The following is a 22,450-nucleotide window of genomic DNA, read 5'->3' as shown; positions in this document are numbered from 1 at the left end:
TAGCTGCATTTATGAAACTCCACTTAATTGGTACCTTCATGCCAGCAGCAGCAGCTGGCCCGCCTGGGTCCACAGCCTGGATGTGGCATGGCTGACCTCCACGGACCACGAATCCCCAACCAACTGCATCTCCTACAATCTGAAAGCAAAAAAAAGGGAACACGAGACTTTTGCAACTGCCATGCAGAACTGCTCCTTTGGACCAAAGCAAAGCAAGAAATCCTTTCACAAAGCCAAAATCCTAACAAATTAGATACTTGGCAGCAAAGATGGAGGAGGCAGCCTTGCGGGAGGTGTGTGGTTTTGGTCTTTTAAAAATAGCTGAATACACATAATTCAGGATATTGGGTTGGTTGCAAGACTAGTGAACGACAGAATGCATTTTCTCATTCTCCCTCCCTGCTACCTGATAACATATGCCTTGTATTTGCAAAGCCAGAGTAAAAATTATTTCAAATACAAATAAGCTTTCCCTGCCAGTCTCAGTCATACTGTTTAAAATGTGTTTCCCTGATTTGCAACTTTACTGAAGAGAGGGAGAGAGAAAGAGAGAGGAAGGAAGGAAGGGACAGAGGAATGACAGGATTTTATGTGAGTCCTCAATTCAAGCACAGGTTGTTCTTGCTTGGCACATGTGAATGCCACTTTCACGGGAGCTCCCTTTGTGTGATGGCATCTGCAACTGAGTCTGGAGGGCAAAACACCAATTCATCTCTGTTTTTGCTGTGAGAACAAGTCCTGTACGCTCCTCTGACTTGCCAATCTACTTTTCTTTAAGGTGTGAGAAAGTGTCAAGATCTGCATTTCAATGAATGGATGTGGGAGCTGTGGAAAACTGGGATGCTTTAAGCAGTTGAGGAGGAACTGATATTGAACAGGTGAATGTATTCAGGCAAAGCAAATGGCCAAGTGTGACTATGTGAATGAGTGCATGTTAAGTTGGAGGGGGGACACGTGAAATGAGGTTCACTGGAGCGTCCCTAGGTAAGATGTCTTGTGTAGAGAGACTCTAGAAGGAGGGACATTCAACACCTTCTGGCACCTCTTGTTGTCTTGCTTGCACACTAAGAGGGGTACATCCCTGAGACAACAAAGAGAGTATTGGAGAATCAAAGTCAAAATATTCAAAGGCCATGTCCTGCAATATATCATGGCGCTTGCGAAAACACCCTTCTCTCGCTATCTTTGTCTAGGCTGCCATTTCTACAAGGCCAGGAAAAAATGAAAGTAAGGGAAGAGGGCAAAGGCAGCCAAGGCTCGTCCCATGATTCTATTTGAGACAACCAAAGTTACAAAGATTAAAAGACTAAAACTCTATAAGAAAAATCCCTTAACACTCCCTTTAGCCAAAAAAAGATAGGAAGGATCATGCCCACTTTAGCTTCAGGTACGGTCACATAGCCAAATCTCGTTGAGCTTGAACTATGTGACATCCTAACGAGTCTAAGCTAATACAGGCAATGCCCACAGAGGAGAGATTTGAACCTGGTACTCCATGATCCTAGCTTGACACTCTAGCCACTGTATCACACTGGCTGGTCACAACTGGAAGCAGGATGCTGCAGACCAGAGACCATGTTGCAATCCAGCAGGGCTCTGCTTACCAGGGCCGGATCGAAGGGGACAGGGGGGTAGTCTATCCCCGGAGCCACCAAAGAGGGGGCGCCGGGTGCAGCTGCCAGCCACCAGGAGCAGGGTGGCGGCAGCATGGGCAGCTGAGTGGCTGCCCACGCCATTCACCTGCTCAGGAGGACAGGGAGTGTGCGGCAAGCTGACCGCCCCCTCAGCCGGGCAGGTGAATGGCATGGAGAGCTGGGAGGCTGCCCGCACGACTCGCCTGTCCCGCTGAGGGGGCGGCCAGCTTGTCACGCGCTTCCTGTCCTGCTGGGCAGGTGAATGGTGTGGGTGGCCTCCCAGCTCTCCATGCCACTCACCTGCCCAGCTGAGGGGGCAGCCGGCTTGCCGCACGCTCCGTCCTGCTGGGCAAGCAAGTGGCATGGAGGGCTGGGAGGCCACCCGCGCCATTTGCCTGCCCAGCAGGACAGGGAGCACACGGCAAGCCGGCTGCCCCCTCAGCCCGGCAGGTGAGTGGTGTGGGCGGCCTCTCAGCTGCCAGCGCTGCCACTGCTCTGCTGGCGGCATGCCGCCCTGCATGATGACGTCATGAAGTGATGTCATCATGCAGAGCCAGGAGCGTGCACGACAACAGCCGGAATTGGGTTGTCCTGGGTGCTGGGAACCCAAGATCCAGCCCTGCTGCTTACATTCAGGCTGTACTTGATGCTTCTGGTGGTATACTTAAGCGAGGCTTTGGTCAACAGTGAGCAGCCAAAAGGATTTAGCCATAGCGCTGATGTAACATTATAAGGACTGGGCCACTTACTGTGAGCGTTTTCTTGATATACGGCGCCCCTGGGGTCAGAAGCTCCTCATTCGTGACGGGCCTCTTTAACACTTGTAAAGGGGGGGGGAAATATTGATCAGATCCCATCTAAGAATCATGCATGCAAAAGAGTAATGCTGCTGCTTAAATGGAGAAATGAACAAGGAATGTCAACCAGATAGGACGGAGATGGTTTCCCATTCAAGCAGTTCCTGGCAAGACCAGATACGTCCAAGATGAGGTCAAAAACAATTTTACTGAAGAATAATTACATATCTCAGCTGGGCCAACCTTGGCCTCTACAATATTAAAAAGATCAACTGCAATTTCGCGCTGACAGCTCTGTGCAGAAGGCTATTGTTTAATACGGAAGGAAATCCACTGCAGAGCATGCAAGCAGATTTGAGATTTAGGTGATGGAATAAGTTATTTAAACCCAAGATGGTTTTTCACTTTAGAAACAAGTCATAGTATGTTGTAGTTGTTCTGTTTCATGTAATCAAGAAGACTAGAAACCTTTTTTTTCGCACAGAGGCTGTGATTGTAGAAATCCTGTTACATGATGCTATAGATTTGTGGATGTATTTTAGATTAACAATAATAACAACATCTGGTTTATATACCACCCTTCAGGACAACTTAACACCCACTCAGAGGGGTTTACAAAGTATGTTAATATTATCCCCACAACAAAACACCCTGTGAGGTGGGTGGGGCTGAGAGAGCTTTGAGAGAGCTGTGACTGACCCAAGGTCACCCAGCTGGCTTCAAGTGGAGGAGTGGGGAATCAAACCCGGCTCTCCAGATTAGAGTCCCGCGCTCTTAACCACTACACCAAACTGGCTATTTAGCGCCACTTTGACAGTGCTTGATTTCTAGCTGTCCCTGGCTAGACTTCCAGTTTCGTTGGGAAAAAACAGTAAGCAGGGAAAAGAAATCCTCACCAGATTTGGGGTTGCATTCAACAGTGGGCAGGAACCCCAAGCTTGGCGAGATATTGAAATAGGAACTGGATCCTCCGGCAAGCGAGGTAACACTACTTCGTCGAACAGCTGAGACTGTCTTGATTTCCTTATTGGGCTGGACTGAGAGAGACAAACAAGAGTTGAACAGAAACAAGTAATCAAGCCAGACCCTCTCGATTTTAGCTCCTTTGGGTAAAATTTGAGTCTCTGAAACCTGAACATAAGAACATAAGAGAAGTCATGTTGGCTCAGGCCAATGGCCCATCCAGTCCAACACTCTGTGTCATACAGTGGCCAAAAAACCAGGTGTCCTCAGGAGGTCTGCCAGTGGGGAAGGGACACTAGAAGCCCTCCCACTGATTGCCCCCGCCCAAACACACACCAAGAATACAGAGCATCACTGCCCTAGACAGAGAGTTCCAGCTATACCTTGTGGCTGATAGCCACTGATGGACCTCTGCTCCGTATGTTTATCCAATCCCCTCTTGTCTATGCTATGAGTTTCACTTGACCTGAGGTTATTCATCTATGTATGAGCATAAACATTTTAAATTTGCGTGTGGCTTTTTCATTATATTTTGTTTTAGAGTACAACTGCCCAGCCAGTCAATGCTTCTCCTATGTAAAGTGGGGGTGAGAAGAAACAATTTGCAAAGGATATTTTAGAGGGGGGGAGGAGAGTGAAACACCCCTTCTGTATCTGTTAGTTTGCCCCCCCCCCCCCCAGCACACATTAACTTCTGTTTCTCTCCTTCCCAGCCGCTTTCTATCCGTTCAGCCTCCAGACAGCCTTCTTAATGGAAATACAGACCTGGGCCGTTTCCACATGACTCGCCTTCATCCGGAACGCTGCGGAACGTTGTGAAAAAAATGCGGAAGATAGCATCTTCTCGCACGAGTTTTGAGCGACATCGCACAAAACTCGCGCGAGAAGACGCTATCTTCTGCAGGTTTTTCACAACGTTCCGGATGAAGGTGAGTCATGTGGAAACGGCCCCGGAATATAGACTGAATGGAGGGGAAAAATGCATCTGGAAGGATGGGGGAGTCATGCAGGGAACTGATGAGCAGGGCGAGGGGCTCTACATTTATTTTGATATATGTATATACCTTAACATTCCCAAGGCAGTTTACTGCATTTATAATGTTACTAACACAACATCAGTTTGTGAAATTCGCCCCTACAAAATACAGTGATGGCCGCTAAGTGGCTTAAAAGGGGAGCTGGGAAAATCCATAAAGGAAAAGCCCATCAATGATTATTAGCCACAATGAGTAAAGGGAATCTCCATGTTCAACAGCTGCGGCACCTGTGAATACCGGTGCAGGGGGGCGGGGGCAGCAAGAGAGGAGGCGTGGCCTCCATGGCTTGCCTTTGGGCTTTCTGGGAGCATTTGGTTCACTGCCTTGTGATATTGGATGCAGAATTAGAGGGACTATTGGCCCGATCTCACTTGGCTTCTCTTCTCTGCTTAGCTGAAATATCTCAATATATAATATTCATTAGTAGCAGCCATTAAGAACACATTTAAAAACAGAAATGGCATAATCAGTTATGAAAACAGTCACAGATGTAAGAAAAACCTCATCTCAATAAGACAGAGGTTTATTTAATTTGTTTTAAATTTGTTTCATTTGTTTTAAAAAGAGCAAAAATTAAACATTTAACTACAGCAGTACGGGCTAAGCCCCTGCTTGGGGGCCCAAAAGTTCCCCACTGTAAACGGCTGTTCTGGTTTATGTAGGAGAAGCAAAAGGCAGGCATGGTCCCCTCCCGCAAATGACCCCCCAATCCCCCACAGTTACCTGACAAGAAGCTCGAACTGTTCTGCTCCGGATTCAGCTTGCGGAGACAGAAGGGGCTGTCCGGACTGTCCGAAAGAGCCCGGGGCGAGTGTTCGTTCAGCAGCTCCGTGAGACGCCTTCTCCGGCGAAAGTTGATGCGGAACTGATAAAGGAGTTTCTCATCGTAGAAATAATGTTGGCTGGAGACTGAGGAGGGAACAGATGGTGAGGAGCAGATCTGGGAAGTAGTTCTCCCCTTCTGCAGGGGGTAGGAGGATTCAGGGGTCTTGAACCAGCAATCTGAAACTCGGCAGCCATCTGTCCTACTGTTCCATCACACCTTATCTTGGAAAAACCTGCTGAACGCTCCTTGAGTTCCACATCGACTCCTGCATGACCTATATCCAGGGCTCATTTGGAGGGGGAATGTGCCGGAACAGTGTTCCAGTAGAGCTGAAAAGTGGTCACGTGGGTTTTGGCCCCACCCACGTGATTCCTTTTCCTCCCCTCTGCCTCCCCTCGAAAGGAGAGTAAGCTGCTTCAATTAATTCTGCTGCTTTATTTTCATTCGTGACTCATGAGAGAGAGAGAGAGAGAGAGAGCAAACTGGGCTGCTGGGCCTGGATCTCCAAAGGAGGGTAAGCTGCTTCAATTCATTCTGCTGCTTTATTTTCATTCATGACTCGTGAGTGAGTGAGTGAGTGAGTGAGTGAGTGAGTGAGTGAGTGAGTGCAAGCTGGGCTGCTGGGCCGGGATCTCCAAAGGAGGGTAAGCTGCTTCAATTCATTCTGCTGCTTTATTTTCATTCATGACTCGTGAGTGAGAGAGAGAGAGTGCAAGCCAGGCTACCGGGCCGGGATCTCCAAAGGAGGGTAAGCTTCTTCAATTCATTCTGCTGCTTTATTTTCATTCGTGACTCATGAGAGAGAGAGAGAGAGAGAGAGCAAACTGGGCTGCTGGGCCTGGATCTCCAAAGGAGGGTAAGCTGCTGCAATTCATTCTGCTGCTTTATTTTCATTCATGACTCGTGAGTGAGTGAGTGAGTGAGTGAGTGAGTGAGTGAGTGAGTGAGTGAGTGAGTGAGTGAGTGCAAGCTGGGCTGCTGGGCCGGGATCTCCAAAGGAGGGTAAGCTTCTTCAATTCATTCTGCTGCTTTATTTTCATTCGTGACTTGTGAGAGTGAGTGAGTGAGTGCAAGCCGGGCTGCTGGGGCTGGCTCTCCAGAGGAGGATAAGCTGCTTCAATTCATTCTGCTTTATTTTCAGGAAATACCTGGAGATTTTTGGGGAAAGGGGCCTGAGGGGTGGGTGTTGCCTTCTGACACACTTCTGGTGATGTCAGGGTGTGTGGCAAATGCTAATGAGATATGCTAATGAGTTATGCTAATGCTTTCCTGCCGTTCTTTTTCTACGAAATGACCCCTGCTTATATCCTATTCTTCCTTCATGGAGATCAAGGGGATGTACATGGTTCTCTCTTTCTCCACTTTAGACTCACAACAACCCTCTGAAGTAGGTCAGGCTGCCAGGGAGTGACTGGCCCAAGGTTACCCAGTGAACTTCAAGGATGAGTGGAGATTTGACCTGGGCTTCCCTAGTGCTTCTCCAAACACTCACCACTACACCACTATGTCTTTGTTTCTGTTGGTTCTTTATGACCATGCACAAACACCCACCAGTTCAGCTCATGTCCTGTTTACTGGTTGCAAACAGAGACTAGATTTTTTGAGGATTGGTTCAATAGTTCATCCATCTCTTTGTGGGCGTCTGGCAGATTGTTTCACTTACTAACCATGCAGCACAGCACAACTGGCTTTTCGCACACGTGCGTTCTTACACAGCATGATTGAGTTTTACTACCCCCTTCCCTGACCATGGATGCCTAACTGCTCACAGCAGGCGATTGTGAAAATAGACAATCAAATTGGTCACAAATCACCAGGCATTCACGACTGCTTGGCATGAACCAAACAGACCAGACGCTTGGCTCTCATTTGAGTGCCCCCTTCATCACGGTCAGTTTGTCAGTCAAATACATTTATGGCAAAATTCAGTGAGACTCATGGAATCCCTACCAAAAATACCTCCAGATCATCTCCCAACATAGACTAGGATTTGGGAGACCCAGTTTCGAATCCCCCCTCTGCCATGGAAGCTTATTTGGGTGACCTTGGGTCAGTTGTACCCTCTTGGCCTAACCTACCTCGCTGGGTTGTCATGAGGATAAAATGGAGGAGAATTACATAAGACATGCTGAGTCCCCTTTGGGGAGAAAGATGGAGTACAAATGAAATAAACAAAAACAATCAGTAAATCTTCCAGTTCTTGCCTTAACAGGCTAGCACTGCTCTCGTGGCTAGTGCAATCTCCCCACTCGTAAGTACTCTGATTTCTTGCTTCTACTTAGCCAATTGGTTTGCTCCTCCAACAGCTCCCAGGACCTTGCGAGAGAGCATGATTCAATCAAAGCTACCCTCTTTCTTTACAAGATTACCAGAAGGGAAGGCCTGATGTCTTCCAGGGACTCTACCATAGAGTGTGTGTTGGGTCAGCCAGACTGCAGAATGCAAAGCCTGAAGTTGATGTGTACTTAATCCATTAGGTAATGCTGCCATCTTTTACAGTACATGATGCCCTGGGGAAAAAATCTAGCTAGCATGTTTTTTGCTGTAGCACAGTGGTTAAGTGGTTTGGCTGTGAATCAGCACTCTACTAGTTTGAATCCCACTCCTGCCACAAGCTCAGTAGGTGGCCTTGGGTAAGTCACTCCTCTCATCCCCAGCTCCCTCGCTGTATTGTGGGGATAACAATGACACTAACTTGTTCATCGCTCTGGGTGAGGCACTAGAAGAGTGGTACATAAGCGCTGTTGTTGTTATCATTCGAATTTCACATAACACAATAATAAATAAAGATCACATGTTATCATTGATTGGCCTTGCTGAGCTGATACAAGTTTCCACCAGAGACCTAAGTATCAGCCAGGTCTCGGTGTAATATGTACGCTGTTCCAAGGAACGCCGTCTTTTGCAGTTCTGTAGGTGTTATGTCAGAAAGCTGCAGTTTTTCCATATAAGCTGCAAAATTTTTCAAAATATTTCCCAGTGTCCTGATGACAATGGGGACTACTGTTGTATTCTTCATCCATAGTTGGGTGGTTTCTCTTGCCAGATCTCTATATTTAATCATTTTTTCTTGTTCTTTTTCTTCGACTGCAATTGCAATGTCAATTATCCAAACTTTTCAATTTTTTTCCACAACTGTTATGACTGGTGTATTATGTTGAAGGTATCGATCAATAATAATAATAATAATAATAATAATAATAATCGATGATGATGATGATGATGATGATATATTCCACTGTTCTGCTCCAAATAATCCCTTCCTCATCTACTTTCTAGGTAGTTTAGGCTGGGAAAGAGAGGGAGGACATTTAGCAAGTTTCACAGCGAAGCTGGGATTTGAACTCCGATCTCTGGGATCCTAGCCCGACCCACTAACCACTACACCACACTAGCTCATGGTTCCTTTCTGACCCTGCCAACAACTTGTAACTTCCATGTCCACCACTTTACAAGGTTCCCTTCCACATACCATGCTGGATAATCCCGTGCTCAAGTAAGGTTTGGCAAAGCTCGACTGCCTCTTTGCGGTTTGCCGTCTCTCCTTCCTGGATCAGCCAGTCAACCATTTCGCAGCCCAGGAAGGTTCTTTGGTACTTCACTGAGTTCTCCTCTCTTGCCTTCAGGATCGAGTCCTCCATGCTAATCAGCCTGATCTCAAGAAAGGGCAAGATAAAAGACGGACATGGATTGGAGACGATATGCAAATCACAAGATAGAGCCCTCATAGGACTGGACCACTGCAAATACGGGGGAGGGTTGCATTTTGGGATGTTTATTGTTTTAAACAATTTCTAAAAACCTGCAACTCAAGAAGTAGTGTTCTAGGCTAGCTTTTTCCCTGTTGTACTAGTTTTCAAGGCACAGGAGGGTTTGTTTTTATGAAGCGGTCATGCAGCCCACCCCGTACATGGATTTCAAAATGGCACAGTCCCAAGAAAGCTGTACCATATGATTATTTTGAAAGTGCAGGCTGTGACTATAGAGCTCACGGACCGAATTTCAGGCACATAATTTGTTATCCATTCCTGAGCATCTCTACTTTTAGTGGGGTTATTTGTAAATGGCAAGTTTCTGGCCCTTAAGGCAAAGATGTTCAGCTTGAATATGTGTGGGCACTGACAACTGAAATCACAAAACACATGAGAGGGGGGAAGGGGTAAGGTGTAGGTGCATACATTTCCTAACATAATAATTGATACAAGATGAAATCACTAATGTAAATATTGCTAATTTGCATAATTTATACAGACAAAAATATTCCCTGAAAGAAAGAAAGAAAGAAAGAAAGAAAGAAAGAAAGAAAGAAAGAAAGAAAGAAAGAAAGAAAGAAAGAAATAAATAAATTGGGGTTGTATATGCCATATTGGCTATAGCCAGTCACTTTCTCCTACTATGCAAAATAGGAAAGAGTCCAGTAGCACCTTTAAGACTAACCAACTTTACTGTAGCATAAGCTTTCGAGAACTACAGTTCTCTTCGTCATATGCATCATTGTGGTTCTCGAAAGCTTATGCTACAGTAAAGTTGGTTAGTCTCAGGGCTCGTTTTGAGGGGGAATGCACAGGAACGCAGTTCCGGCAGTTCCCACGTCAGGTGGCCCCGCCCACCTGACTCTCAGCCATTTGGGACCCGTTTCATCTTGGATTGGGGGCGAAATGGCCCGGATCGGGCCTCTGATGGGTGGTGGATTCCTCTCCCGCTCAGCAGCAGCCCAACCCTGACCATTTTGGGCCCCTTTTCGGCCATTTTCAGCCCCTTTTTGCCATTTTGGGCCCAATTTCGGCCCTGAATGGCCAGGATTGGGTCCAAAACAGCCAGGATAGGTGATGTCAGGGGGTGTGGCATATGCAAATCAGTTATGCTAATGACACACTTCCAGTGGTGTCAAGGGGCGTGGCATATGCTAATGAGTTATGCTAATGAGTTCCTCCAGCTCTTTTTCTACGAAATGACCCCTGGTTAGTCTTTTTTTTTTTTTTTGAAAAATTTTTTATTGGGTTAGAACATTTTTATTTTTACATTACAATCAATTTTCCCCTAATTTTTCGTTTCTAACCCCCTCCCTTTCCCCCCCTTTTGTTGACTTCCAACAGCTTTCCCACCCTCTGTCCCTTTTCCCTTACTTCTATTAAATTCCTCTGTCTAAAACAGATATACATTCTCCATTATATTAAGCAGTGCATCATTAACTCCTTTAATTATTATACACCCAAACTATACGTCTTTAGATAAACAATTTATCCCATTTTCCAGTTTTGAATAATTCTATATAAACCTATATATCATAAACCATAAAAATTTCCCACATTTAAATCAAACAATTTGATTTGTTCTCTATATATTACTCATTTCAACTTTTTATGGTAATTCTATATAACTCCTCAGATACTCAATCAATTTAACTCTTCTATACATTCAGTTTGGTGCATATAAATCTTGTCAAAGAAAGAAAATATTGTTAGTTAGTCAATCCTCATGTTTAAACCTTATCATTAATTATTCTCTATCAGTTGACCTATACATATCTATATATATCTCAATCAATTAATCTAACTGCTTATAAATTCACATTTCTCTTCCTCCCCCGGTAAAGTCACCCCTCTCTTTTATACTTTTATTATATTTCAGTAGTTCTCAAACTGCCACAGTTTTCCTCCCACCTCCCATTTCTTCTCCAGGTATTGTTTCAGCTTCTCCCAGTCTGTGTTGAACTGCCCTGAGTCCAGATCTCTCAGTTTTCTTGTCATCTTGTCCATTTCAGCCATATACAGCAATTTGTAGATCCAATCTTCAATAGTTGGTACTTCTTGTACTTTCCATTTCTGCGCATACAAAAGTCTAGCTGCTGCAGTCATATAAAAAATCAACGTCCTATGATGGGCTGGAATTCCCTGGTTAGTCTTAAAGGTGCTACTGGACTCATTTCTATTTTGCTACTACAGACTAACGTGGCTAACTCCTCTGGATCTCCTACTATGGTAATAACAATTGTTACTAGGGATGTGCGTTTCGGCATTCAGAATGCCGAAAGAATGCCGAAACAAAAGTGTTTCGGCTTCTTTCGGGGAATGCCGAAACGTTTCGGGAATGCCGAAACGTTTCGGGTAGCCAAAAGAAAAAAGCCGAAACGTTTCGGGATTCTTTCGGCTTTCTTTCGGCTTTTCAATGGGAAAATGCCTCCGTCTTCCGGACGTCTGGGGGAGGCATTTTCCCACCGAATAAGCCCAAAATTGGTGGGGACCTTCCTCTAACCCTTCCTCTAACAACCACCCAAGTTTCAGACAGATTGGACTTTGGGAGGCCATGTTATGGCCCCCCAAAGCAGGTCCCCCCATCCTCCCATAAGAAAGCGAAGGAGCAGCATATTGTTAGCATGCTGCTACTCATCTTCTTCATTATTTCCTATGGGGAAAAAATGAAGAAGAAGGCTTCCTTTGCCAGGGGTGGCATTTTGCATGCAAAATGCCCCCTCACCCTCAGGGCCCTTCTCCCACCCTTCCTCCCACCCCCCACCAAGGCTCAGACTGCTCCCACTTGGGGGGGGCATTTCATGGCCTCCCCAAGTAGGTCCTCTCAGCCCCTAAAGTCCACCCCTTACAGCCCCACACAAACCCAATTCCCCCCCAGCTGCCACACACAGACCCAAATCCCCACATTAGCCCCTCACAGACCCAAATCCCACCCCCACCTGCCCCACACCCATAACCCCAGGAACAGGCTGGCAAAGGCCAGCCCTCTCCCTTTGTTCCCTATGCTGGGAACTTCTAAACTCTCTTTCCCTGGGCAATTCTGCACAGCCCAGGGGTGCCACAATGGTGGGCACACTTCTGAGTGCCAGCTGGTCCCTGTGAAAGAGCACCTGAACCACAGACACCCTCCCTCAAATTCCCCCCCCCCCCACCTACAGAGATGGCTGGCCAGCCAGCCCCATTGTTCCCTATGATGGGAACCAACTGCACAACAAAGAATAAAACAAGAACAACACAAAATAAAGTTTTAAATTTTTTTTCTCCCTTCCAAAGTACAAGTAGGCAAAGCATTATGACACATTACACCAGCAGTCCCCCACACAGAAAAATTAAAACAAAACTCACTTAACATCAGAGAATCACAAAGCATGATTCCTGTCAAAAACACTTTATTTCTTGAACAGCTTTAGTTACACAGCAGGGGGGAACACCAAAGGGCATGGCAGCACTATCTTACACAAAAGTTGTAAGATAGTTGTTCATCGCTCTGGGTGAGGCACTAGAAGAGTGGTACATAAGCGCTGTTGTTGTTATCATTCGAATTTCACATAACACAATAATAAATAAAGATCACATGTTATCATTGATTGGCCTTGCTGAGCTGATACAAGTTTCCACCAGAGACCTAAGTATCAGCCAGGTCTCGGTGTAATATGTACGCTGTTCCAAGGAACGCCGTCTTTTGCAGTTCTGTAGGTGTTATGTCAGAAAGCTGCAGTTTTTCCATATAAGCTGCAAAATTTTTCAAAATATTTCCCAGTGTCCTGATGACAATGGGGACTACTGTTGTATTCTTCATCCATAGTTGGGTGGTTTCTCTTGCCAGATCTCTATATTTAATCATTTTTTCTTGTTCTTTTTCTTCGACTGCAATTGCAATGTCAATTATCCAAACTTTTCAATTTTTTTCCACAACTGTTATGACTGGTGTATTATGTTGAAGGTATCGATCAATAATAATAATAATAATAATAATAATAATAATCGATGATGATGATGATGATGATGATATATTCCACTGTTCTGCTCCAAATAATCCCTTCCTCATCTACTTTCTAGGTAGTTTAGGCTGGGAAAGAGAGGGAGGACATTTAGCAAGTTTCACAGCGAAGCTGGGATTTGAACTCCGATCTCTGGGATCCTAGCCCGACCCACTAACCACTACACCACACTAGCTCATGGTTCCTTTCTGACCCTGCCAACAACTTGTAACTTCCATGTCCACCACTTTACAAGGTTCCCTTCCACATACCATGCTGGATAATCCCGTGCTCAAGTAAGGTTTGGCAAAGCTCGACTGCCTCTTTGCGGTTTGCCGTCTCTCCTTCCTGGATCAGCCAGTCAACCATTTCGCAGCCCAGGAAGGTTCTTTGGTACTTCACTGAGTTCTCCTCTCTTGCCTTCAGGATCGAGTCCTCCATGCTAATCAGCCTGATCTCAAGAAAGGGCAAGATAAAAGACGGACATGGATTGGAGACGATATGCAAATCACAAGATAGAGCCCTCATAGGACTGGACCACTGCAAATACGGGGGAGGGTTGCATTTTGGGATGTTTATTGTTTTAAACAATTTCTAAAAACCTGCAACTCAAGAAGTAGTGTTCTAGGCTAGCTTTTTCCCTGTTGTACTAGTTTTCAAGGCACAGGAGGGTTTGTTTTTATGAAGCGGTCATGCAGCCCACCCCGTACATGGATTTCAAAATGGCACAGTCCCAAGAAAGCTGTACCATATGATTATTTTGAAAGTGCAGGCTGTGACTATAGAGCTCACGGACCGAATTTCAGGCACATAATTTGTTATCCATTCCTGAGCATCTCTACTTTTAGTGGGGTTATTTGTAAATGGCAAGTTTCTGGCCCTTAAGGCAAAGATGTTCAGCTTGAATATGTGTGGGCACTGACAACTGAAATCACAAAACACATGAGAGGGGGGAAGGGGTAAGGTGTAGGTGCATACATTTCCTAACATAATAATTGATACAAGATGAAATCACTAATGTAAATATTGCTAATTTGCATAATTTATACAGACAAAAATATTCCCTGAAAGAAAGAAAGAAAGAAAGAAAGAAAGAAAGAAAGAAAGAAAGAAAGAAAGAAAGAAAGAAAGAAAGAAAGAAAGAAAGAAAGAAATAAATAAATAAATTGGGGTTGTATATGCCATATTGGCTATAGCCAGTCACTTTCTCCTACTATGCAAAATAGGAAAGAGTCCAGTAGCACCTTTAAGACTAACCAACTTTACTGTAGCATAAGCTTTCGAGAACTACAGTTCTCTTCGTCATATGCATCATTGTGGTTCTCGAAAGCTTATGCTACAGTAAAGTTGGTTAGTCTCAGGGCTCGTTTTGAGGGGGAATGCACAGGAACGCAGTTCCGGCAGTTCCCACGTCAGGTGGCCCCGCCCACCTGACTCTCAGCCATTTGGGACCCGTTTCATCTTGGATTGGGGGCGAAATGGCCCGGATCGGGCCTCTGATGGGTGGTGGATTCCTCTCCCGCTCAGCAGCAGCCCAACCCTGACCATTTTGGGCCCCTTTTCGGCCATTTTCAGCCCCTTTTTGCCATTTTGGGCCCAATTTCGGCCCTGAATGGCCAGGATTGGGTCCAAAACAGCCAGGATAGGTGATGTCAGGGGGTGTGGCATATGCAAATCAGTTATGCTAATGACACACTTCCAGTGGTGTCAAGGGGCGTGGCATATGCTAATGAGTTATGCTAATGAGTTCCTCCAGCTCTTTTTCTACGAAATGACCCCTGGTTAGTCTTTTTTTTTTTTTTTTGAAAAATTTTTTATTGGGTTAGAACATTTTTATTTTTACATTACAATCAATTTTCCCCTAATTTTTCGTTTCTAACCCCCTCCCTTTCCCCCCCTTTTGTTGACTTCCAACAGCTTTCCCACCCTCTGTCCCTTTTCCCTTACTTCTATTAAATTCCTCTGTCTAAAACAGATATACATTCTCCATTATATTAAGCAGTGCATCATTAACTCCTTTAATTATTATACACCCAAACTATACGTCTTTAGATAAACAATTTATCCCATTTTCCAGTTTTGAATAATTCTATATAAACCTATATATCATAAACCATAAAAATTTCCCACATTTAAATCAAACAATTTGATTTGTTCTCTATATATTACTCATTTCAACTTTTTATGGTAATTCTATATAACTCCTCAGATACTCAATCAATTTAACTCTTCTATACATTCAGTTTGGTGCATATAAATCTTGTCAAAGAAAGAAAATATTGTTAGTTAGTCAATCCTCATGTTTAAACCTTATCATTAATTATTCTCTATCAGTTGACCTATACATATCTATATATATCTCAATCAATTAATCTAACTGCTTATAAATTCACATTTCTCTTCCTCCCCCGGTAAAGTCACCCCTCTCTTTTATACTTTTATTATATTTCAGTAGTTCTCAAACTGCCACAGTTTTCCTCCCACCTCCCATTTCTTCTCCAGGTATTGTTTCAGCTTCTCCCAGTCTGTGTTGAACTGCCCTGAGTCCAGATCTCTCAGTTTTCTTGTCATCTTGTCCATTTCAGCCATATACAGCAATTTGTAGATCCAATCTTCAATAGTTGGTACTTCTTGTACTTTCCATTTCTGCGCATACAAAAGTCTAGCTGCTGCAGTCATATAAAAAATCAACGTCCTATGATGGGCTGGAATTCCCTGGTTAGTCTTAAAGGTGCTACTGGACTCATTTCTATTTTGCTACTACAGACTAACGTGGCTAACTCCTCTGGATCTCCTACTATGGTAATAACAATTGTTACTAGGGATGTGCGTTTCGGCATTCAGAATGCCGAAAGAATGCCGAAACAAAAGTGTTTCGGCTTCTTTCGGGGAATGCCGAAACGTTTCGGGGAATGCCGAAACGTTTCGGGTAGCCAAAAGAAAAAAGCCGAAACGTTTCGGGATTCTTTCGGCTTTCTTTCGGCTTTTCAATGGGAAAATGCCTCCGTCTTCCCGGACGTCTGGGGGAGGCATTTTCCCACCGAATAAGCCCAAAATTGGTGGGGACCTTCCTCTAACCCTTCTCTAACAACCACCCAAGTTTCAGACAGATTGGACTTTGGGAGGCCATGTTATGGCCCCCCAAAGCAGGTCCCCCCATCCTCCCATAAGAAAGCGAAGGAGCAGCATATTGTTAGCATGCTGCTACTCATCTTCTTCATTATTTCCTATGGGGAAAAAATGAAGAAGAAGGCTTCCTTTGCCAGGGGTGGCATTTTGCATGCAAAATGCCCCCTCACCCTCAGGGGCCCTTCTCCCACCCTTCCTCCCACCCCCCACCAAGGCTCAGACTGCTCCCACTTGGGGGGGGCATTTCATGGCCTCCCCAAGTAGGTCCTCTCAGCCCCTAAAGTCCACCCCTTACAGCCCCACACAAACCCAATTCCCCCCCAGCTGCCACACACAGACCCAAATCCCCACATTAGCCCCTCACAGACCCAAATCCACCCCCACCTGCCCCACACCCATAACCCCAGGAACAGGCTGGCAAAGGCCAGCCCTCTCCCTTTGTTCCCTATGCTGGGAACTTCTAAACTCTCTTTCCCTGGGCAATTCTGCACAGCCCAGGGGTGCCACAATGGTGGGCACACTTCTGAGTGCCAGCTGGTCCCTGTGAAAGAGCACCTGAACCACAGACACCCTCCCTCAAATTCCCCCCCCCCCCACCTACAGAGATGGCTGGCCAGCCAGCCCCATTGTTCCCTATGATGGGAACCAACTGCACAACAAAGAATAAAACAAGAACAACACAAAATAAAGTTTTAAATTTTTTTTCTCCCTTCCAAAGTACAAGTAGGCAAAGCATTATGACACATTACACCAGCAGTCCCCCACACAGAAAAATTAAAACAAAACTCACTTAACATCAGAGAATCACAAAGCATGATTCCTGTCAAAAACACTTTATTTCTTGAACAGCTTTAGTTACACAGCAGGGGGGAACACCAAAGGGCATGGCAGCACTATCTTACACAAAAATAACACAACTCACTTAACATCAGAGAATCACAAAGCATGATTCCTGTCAAAAACACTTTATTTCTTGAACAGCTTTAGGTTACACAGCAGGGGGGAACACCAAAGGGCATGGCAGCACTATCTTACACAAAAATAACACAACTCACTTAACAACAGAGAATCACAAAGCATGATTCCTGTCAAAAACACTTTATTTCTTGAACAGCTTTAGGTTACACAGCAGGGGGGAACACCAAAGGGCATGGCAGCACTATCTTACACAAAAATAACACAACTCACTTAACAACAGAGAATCACAAACCACGATTCCTGTCAAAAACACTTTATTTCTTGAACAGCTTTAGGTTACACAGCAGGGGGGAACACCAAAGGGCATGGCAGCACTATCTTACACAAAAATAACACAACTCACTTAACATCAGAGAATCACAAAGCACAATTCCTGTCAAAAACACTTTATTTCTTGAACAGCTTTAGGTTACACAGCAGGGGGGAACACCAAAGGGCATGGCAGCACTATCTTACACAAAAATAACACAACTCACTTAACATCAGAGAATCACAAAAACACAATTCCTGGCAAAAACACTTTATTTCTTGAACAGCTTTAGGTTACACAGTAGGAGGGCACAACAGGGCATGATAGCAATGTACTACAAAAAATAATACAACCCACTTCACCGTTTTTGACAGCAATTGTGTTTGTGTGATTCTCTGATGTGAAGTGAGTTGTGTTATTTTTGTGTAGTACACTGCTTTCCTGCTCTGTGGTGCCTTCCTACTGTGTAACCTAAAGCAGTTACAGAAATAAAGTGCTTTTGAGAGCAATTTTTTGGGGTGATTCTTTAATGTGAAGTGAGTTGTGTTATTTTTGTGTAAGATACTGCTTCCATGCCCTTTGGTGTTCCCCCCTGCTGTGTAGCCTACAGCTGTTCAAGAAATAAAGTGTTTTTGACAGGAATTGTGTTTTGTGATTCTCTGATGTTAAGTGAGTTGTGTTATTTTTGTGTAAGATAGTGCTGCCATGCCCTTTGGTGTTCCCCCCTGCTGTGTAACTAAAGCTGTTCAAGAAATAAAGTGTTTTTGACAGGAATCGTGTTTTGTGATTCTCTGATGTTAAGTGAGTTTTGTTTTAATTTTTCTGTGTGGGGGACTGCTGGTGTAATGTGTCATAATGCTTTGCCTACTTGTACTTTGGAAGGGAGAAAAAAAAATTAAAACTTTATTTTGTGTTGTTCTTGTTTTATTCTTCGTTGTGCAGTTGGTTCCCATCATAGGGAACAATGGGGCTGGCTGGCCAGCCATCTCTGTAGGTGGGGGGGGGGGAATTTGAGGGAGGGTGTCTGTGGTTCAGGTGCTCTTTCACAGGGACCAGCTGGCACTCAGAAGTGTGCCCACCATTGTGGCACCCCTGGGCTGTGCAGAATTGCCCAGGGAAAGAGAGTTTAGAAGTTCCCAGCATAGGGAACAAAGGGAGAGGGCTGGCCTTTGCCAGCCTGTTCCTGGGGTTATGGGTGTGGGGCAGGTGGGGGTGGATTTGGGTCTGTGAGGGGCTAATGTGGGGATTTGGGTCTGTGTGTGGCAGCTGGGGGGGAATTGGGTTTGTGTGGGGCTGTAAGGGGTGGACTTTAGGGGCTGAGAGGACCTACTTGGGGAGGCCATGAAATGCCCCCCCAAGTGGGAGCAGTCTGAGCCTTGGTGGGGGGTGGGAGGAGGGGTGGGAGAAGGGCCCCAGAGGGTTGGGGGGCATTTTGCATGCAAAATGCCACCCCTGGCAACACAAGCCTCCCCCAGCTGTCAGTGGTAGAGATTAGAGCACCTACTTGGGGAGGCCATGAAATGGCCCCCCAAGTGGGAGCAGTCTGAGCCTGGGTGGGGGGTGGGGGGAAGGGTGGGAGAAGGGCCCCTGAGGGTGAGGGGGCATTTTGCATGCAAAATGCCACCCCTGGCAAAGGAAGCCTGCCTCTTCATTTTTCCCCATAGGAAATAATGAAGAAAGATGAGCAGCAGCATGCTAACAATATGCTGCTCCTTCGCTTTCTTATGGGAGGATGGGGGGACCTGCTTTGGGGGGCCATAACATGGCCCCCCAAAGTTCAATCTGTCTGAAACTTGGGTGGTTGTTAGAGAAGGGTTAGAGGAAGGTCCCCACAAATTTTGGGCTTATTCGGTGGGAAAATGCCTCCTCCAGGCGTCCTGGAAGACGGGGGCATTTTCCCATAGAAAAAAGCCGAAAGAATGCCGAAATAATGCCGAAAGAATCCCGAAAGCCGAAAGCCGAAAGAGATTCTTGTTTCGGCTTTCGGCTTTAACGATAGAGAATCTTCTTTCGGCTTTCTACTTTCGGCTATAGCCGAAAATTTTTGGCTTGCACACCCCTAATTGTTACAGACAATTATGCTCAAACATTTAAACCCTCACACTGGTTTCCCTGCCTGAAGTTTCCTCATTTGAGCTACATTTTCACTGTATAACCATTTCACTTTTTAATTTTTACCTAATACTTTCAGAGTTCAAAGCGCCTCACAGAATCTTGCAATTTTTATAATATGCCTGTAAGTCGAGTTGCCAACCAGCAGGTGGAGCCTGGTGATTTCCTGGAATTACAATTGATCTCCAAACCACAGAGATCAGGTCCCCCTGGGAAAACATGGCTTCTTTGGAAGATGGACTCAATGGCATTATACCGTCTTGTCCTCAACTCCCGCCTTCCCCAGACTCCAACTCTAAATCTCCATGAATTTCCTAATGCAGAGTTGGCATCCCTACCTGTAATGTAGGCCACAGTAGAGCTTTGACTCTAGTTCTCCCAGATCTAAGTCTGATACTTTCTAACCACTACCCTGTACTGATGGTTTCTTTCCAATTGTCCCATATTGGAGATGGGGGATAAGAGAGAGCATGGATTACCTAAAAGCAGCTAGTTCTGTCCTCCTCCTAGAGAATACCTCACTCACTGAGCAATTATACGATACCATCTCTGAAAAGGATAGCAGAAACTCACGATTTCCCATCCCAACAAGCCCTCGAAAATTCAGATCTTCAGCAGTAGCACTTCAGGTCGTTAAATTCAGAACAGCTTTTCTCATGCACAACTGGAATATGGGTATGGCCACAAGAGGGAGCACCAAGCCTACAAACTTGAGCAGTTTCTCTTTTTTCCCTCTAAGCAGAACTGATTTTTCATGCTGTGATCATTCTTCCGAAGACAGTTTTCAGGGGGGAACCTCAGGTGGCTCTTCCCAGTTAGAGCCATTTCTGATTGAGCACCAAAACGACAGGCACTTGCATTGCATTTCCTCATATCACTCTTCAAGTAGGGCATTGGCACCTGGCTGGCCCTGTCTTCCCTTCCCTTCCCTCCCCTCCCTCCCTCCCTCCCTCCCTCCCTTCTTGAATGGCTTCTCCCAGACTTGGGACGAAATAGGCATCAGGCCCATCTATTCCAGCATCTCATGGCAGCCAGCCAATGGCAGCCAGGAAAGCCTTCCAGAAAGCGAGAAATAAGCATGGCTGCCAAGCCCCTGATGGGGATAGGGGAACTCTAATTGCCCCCCCCACACACACACACACTGCTTATAAACCAGCACATTAGTGAGCCTGAAAATATCGTGTTCCAGGGAAAAGCTGATAGTGACGGCTTTTAGCTCTAGGAATCACCAGAAACTCTATGGTAAAGCCATAAAATTTCCAATGATTCTGTCTAGCAGAGCCCCTTTAAGTCCATTGCCTGTATTGGTTCAGGCTTCTAAGTTTCCACAGGCCCAGTTCTAGCTTAACATCCTGGGAGCAGAATGTCTGGCTCAGCTAATTAACCGCACCTGCAAGCTGTTGCCGAGAGGGGGGGGGGGGCCTTGAGAAACAAGGGAGTCTTATCTCAGTTCCCGCCTAGCAACGCGGATTGACGGCACCTCTGATTGGCTAGGAATCTGAGAGGGGGATGCTGGCTCCTCTCAGCCCTCAGGTGGCTCCAGGCGACTTTTCCATCAGCATGAGGGAGATTTTTGCTCCATGCCAGGCCTGACGACCAGACCTGCCTGGTATAGTTTAAGGAGTATGTTAGTGGGTATAAGCCTCAGGTTTTCCTCAGAGCAATGCTAAGTTAGCCAGCTTTATGTTTTAGTTAGTCAGCTATAGTTACAATAGACAAGCTTTTATTGTTTTAAATGCCCTTTGCTTGTGCCTTAGTAGAGTGGTTCCTGCTACTTGCATACATTCTTCTGAAGTAATAAATGTCTTTATATAAGCCTTGTGTCTGTGAGTGTCTGACCAAGTGTGTGCAGAGTCCCCCAGGTTGGAAAAGAACCCGGAGACTGGTGAGTCTCAACAGGAGGGCTAAGGGCTATCCTTCCAGGAGGCCTGCTAGGGGTTTGAGTGGCTGTAAGCAGCACTTGAAACGGCAGGCGGGAGGTAGCCCCTTGGACCCCTATCCCTGGATAGATTCCTAGAACTACCTGCCATCAGGTTTTCCATGTAAGTGACTGTCACATTTGTTATAGCACCCTCCCATGTCCCCACCCCCAACCTTCTTGCTTGTGCTAGGCTCAACCTGGTGACCCTACCAGGAACTGATATTCAGAGGTAGACTGCAACCAAACGTGAAAGTTCCATTTAGTATCATGGCAAAATGCTATTCATAGATCAATCTGTCTAACTTCTTTCTCAGGCACTCTAAGCCAGTGCCCATATCCTCATATCCCAAAAGGGAGTTCCATAAGGTAATGATGAATTAGGTGGAGAAGTAATGCATGAAGCGGCCTTATGCCAAGTCAGACACTTGGCTTATCCAGGTTAGTATGGACAGGGTGGTTCACCTCAAGTCCCTTTCTATTCCCATAACTACCACCACCCCCAAAAGAATTAAAGCTCTAGATTAGCCCACAAAACCATTTTACTATTTTCTGAGTTGACATTCACCAGGCTTTTTACTCAAATGGGATGGCTCTATTGTAGGGATGGGGTCTCAGATGCTTCACTAACGAGTTGGGGACCATAGACTTCATCACTATTTTTGCCTTATATATTATCTGCAGCTTTAAATATGTACGCCTATGTACCACCAGTGCTCCATGTTGTCTAAAGTTAGTCCTAGAACTGATTATGTTCTGCTCCAGTATTTTTTCTACTCTGTCTTGGATCCTTGCTAATACTATGTCTTTTAAACTTGTATCTGTTTACCTTATGGTATTGTACTGAAACGTAGTTGATACTGATTGTATTGACCTCATATTGTGTAATCCGCCTTGAGTCTCAGTGAGAAAGGCGGACTATATATGATGTAAATAAATAAAAATAAATAAATAATTACATTCTGGTCATTGATTGCTCTTTTTTAAACATCACTTTTACACATGCGCTCTTTATGACATCACAAAAATACTGGGTTGGATCCCATCACTGCCGTCATACACTGACTCAGAACC

At 45.3% G+C, this 22,450-nt stretch overlaps 1 protein-coding gene across 1 annotated transcript in view; it reads right to left on the bottom strand.

Moving 5' to 3' along the window:
• The window catches only part of LOC129331074 (DEP domain-containing mTOR-interacting protein-like), a 47,518-nt gene that overhangs the window by 3,704 nt on the left and 21,364 nt on the right, over positions 1–22,450 (bottom strand). The window contains exons 4-8 of the mRNA XM_054981406.1: positions 13,262–13,440; positions 5,155–5,340; positions 3,328–3,468; positions 2,384–2,454; positions 35–139 (exon numbers count right to left, since the gene is read on the bottom strand). Coding sequence (XP_054837381.1) covers positions 35–139; positions 2,384–2,454; positions 3,328–3,468; positions 5,155–5,340; positions 13,262–13,440 — 682 coding nt within the window. The remainder of the gene's footprint in view (positions 1–34; positions 140–2,383; positions 2,455–3,327; positions 3,469–5,154; positions 5,341–13,261; positions 13,441–22,450) is intronic.

The sequence above is a fragment of the Eublepharis macularius genome, chromosome 5 (assembly GCF_028583425.1).
Source record: "Eublepharis macularius isolate TG4126 chromosome 5, MPM_Emac_v1.0, whole genome shotgun sequence".
Classification (NCBI taxonomy): Eukaryota; Metazoa; Chordata; class Lepidosauria; order Squamata; family Eublepharidae; genus Eublepharis; species Eublepharis macularius.
This window is presented reverse-complemented; position numbering and strand designations above follow the sequence as displayed.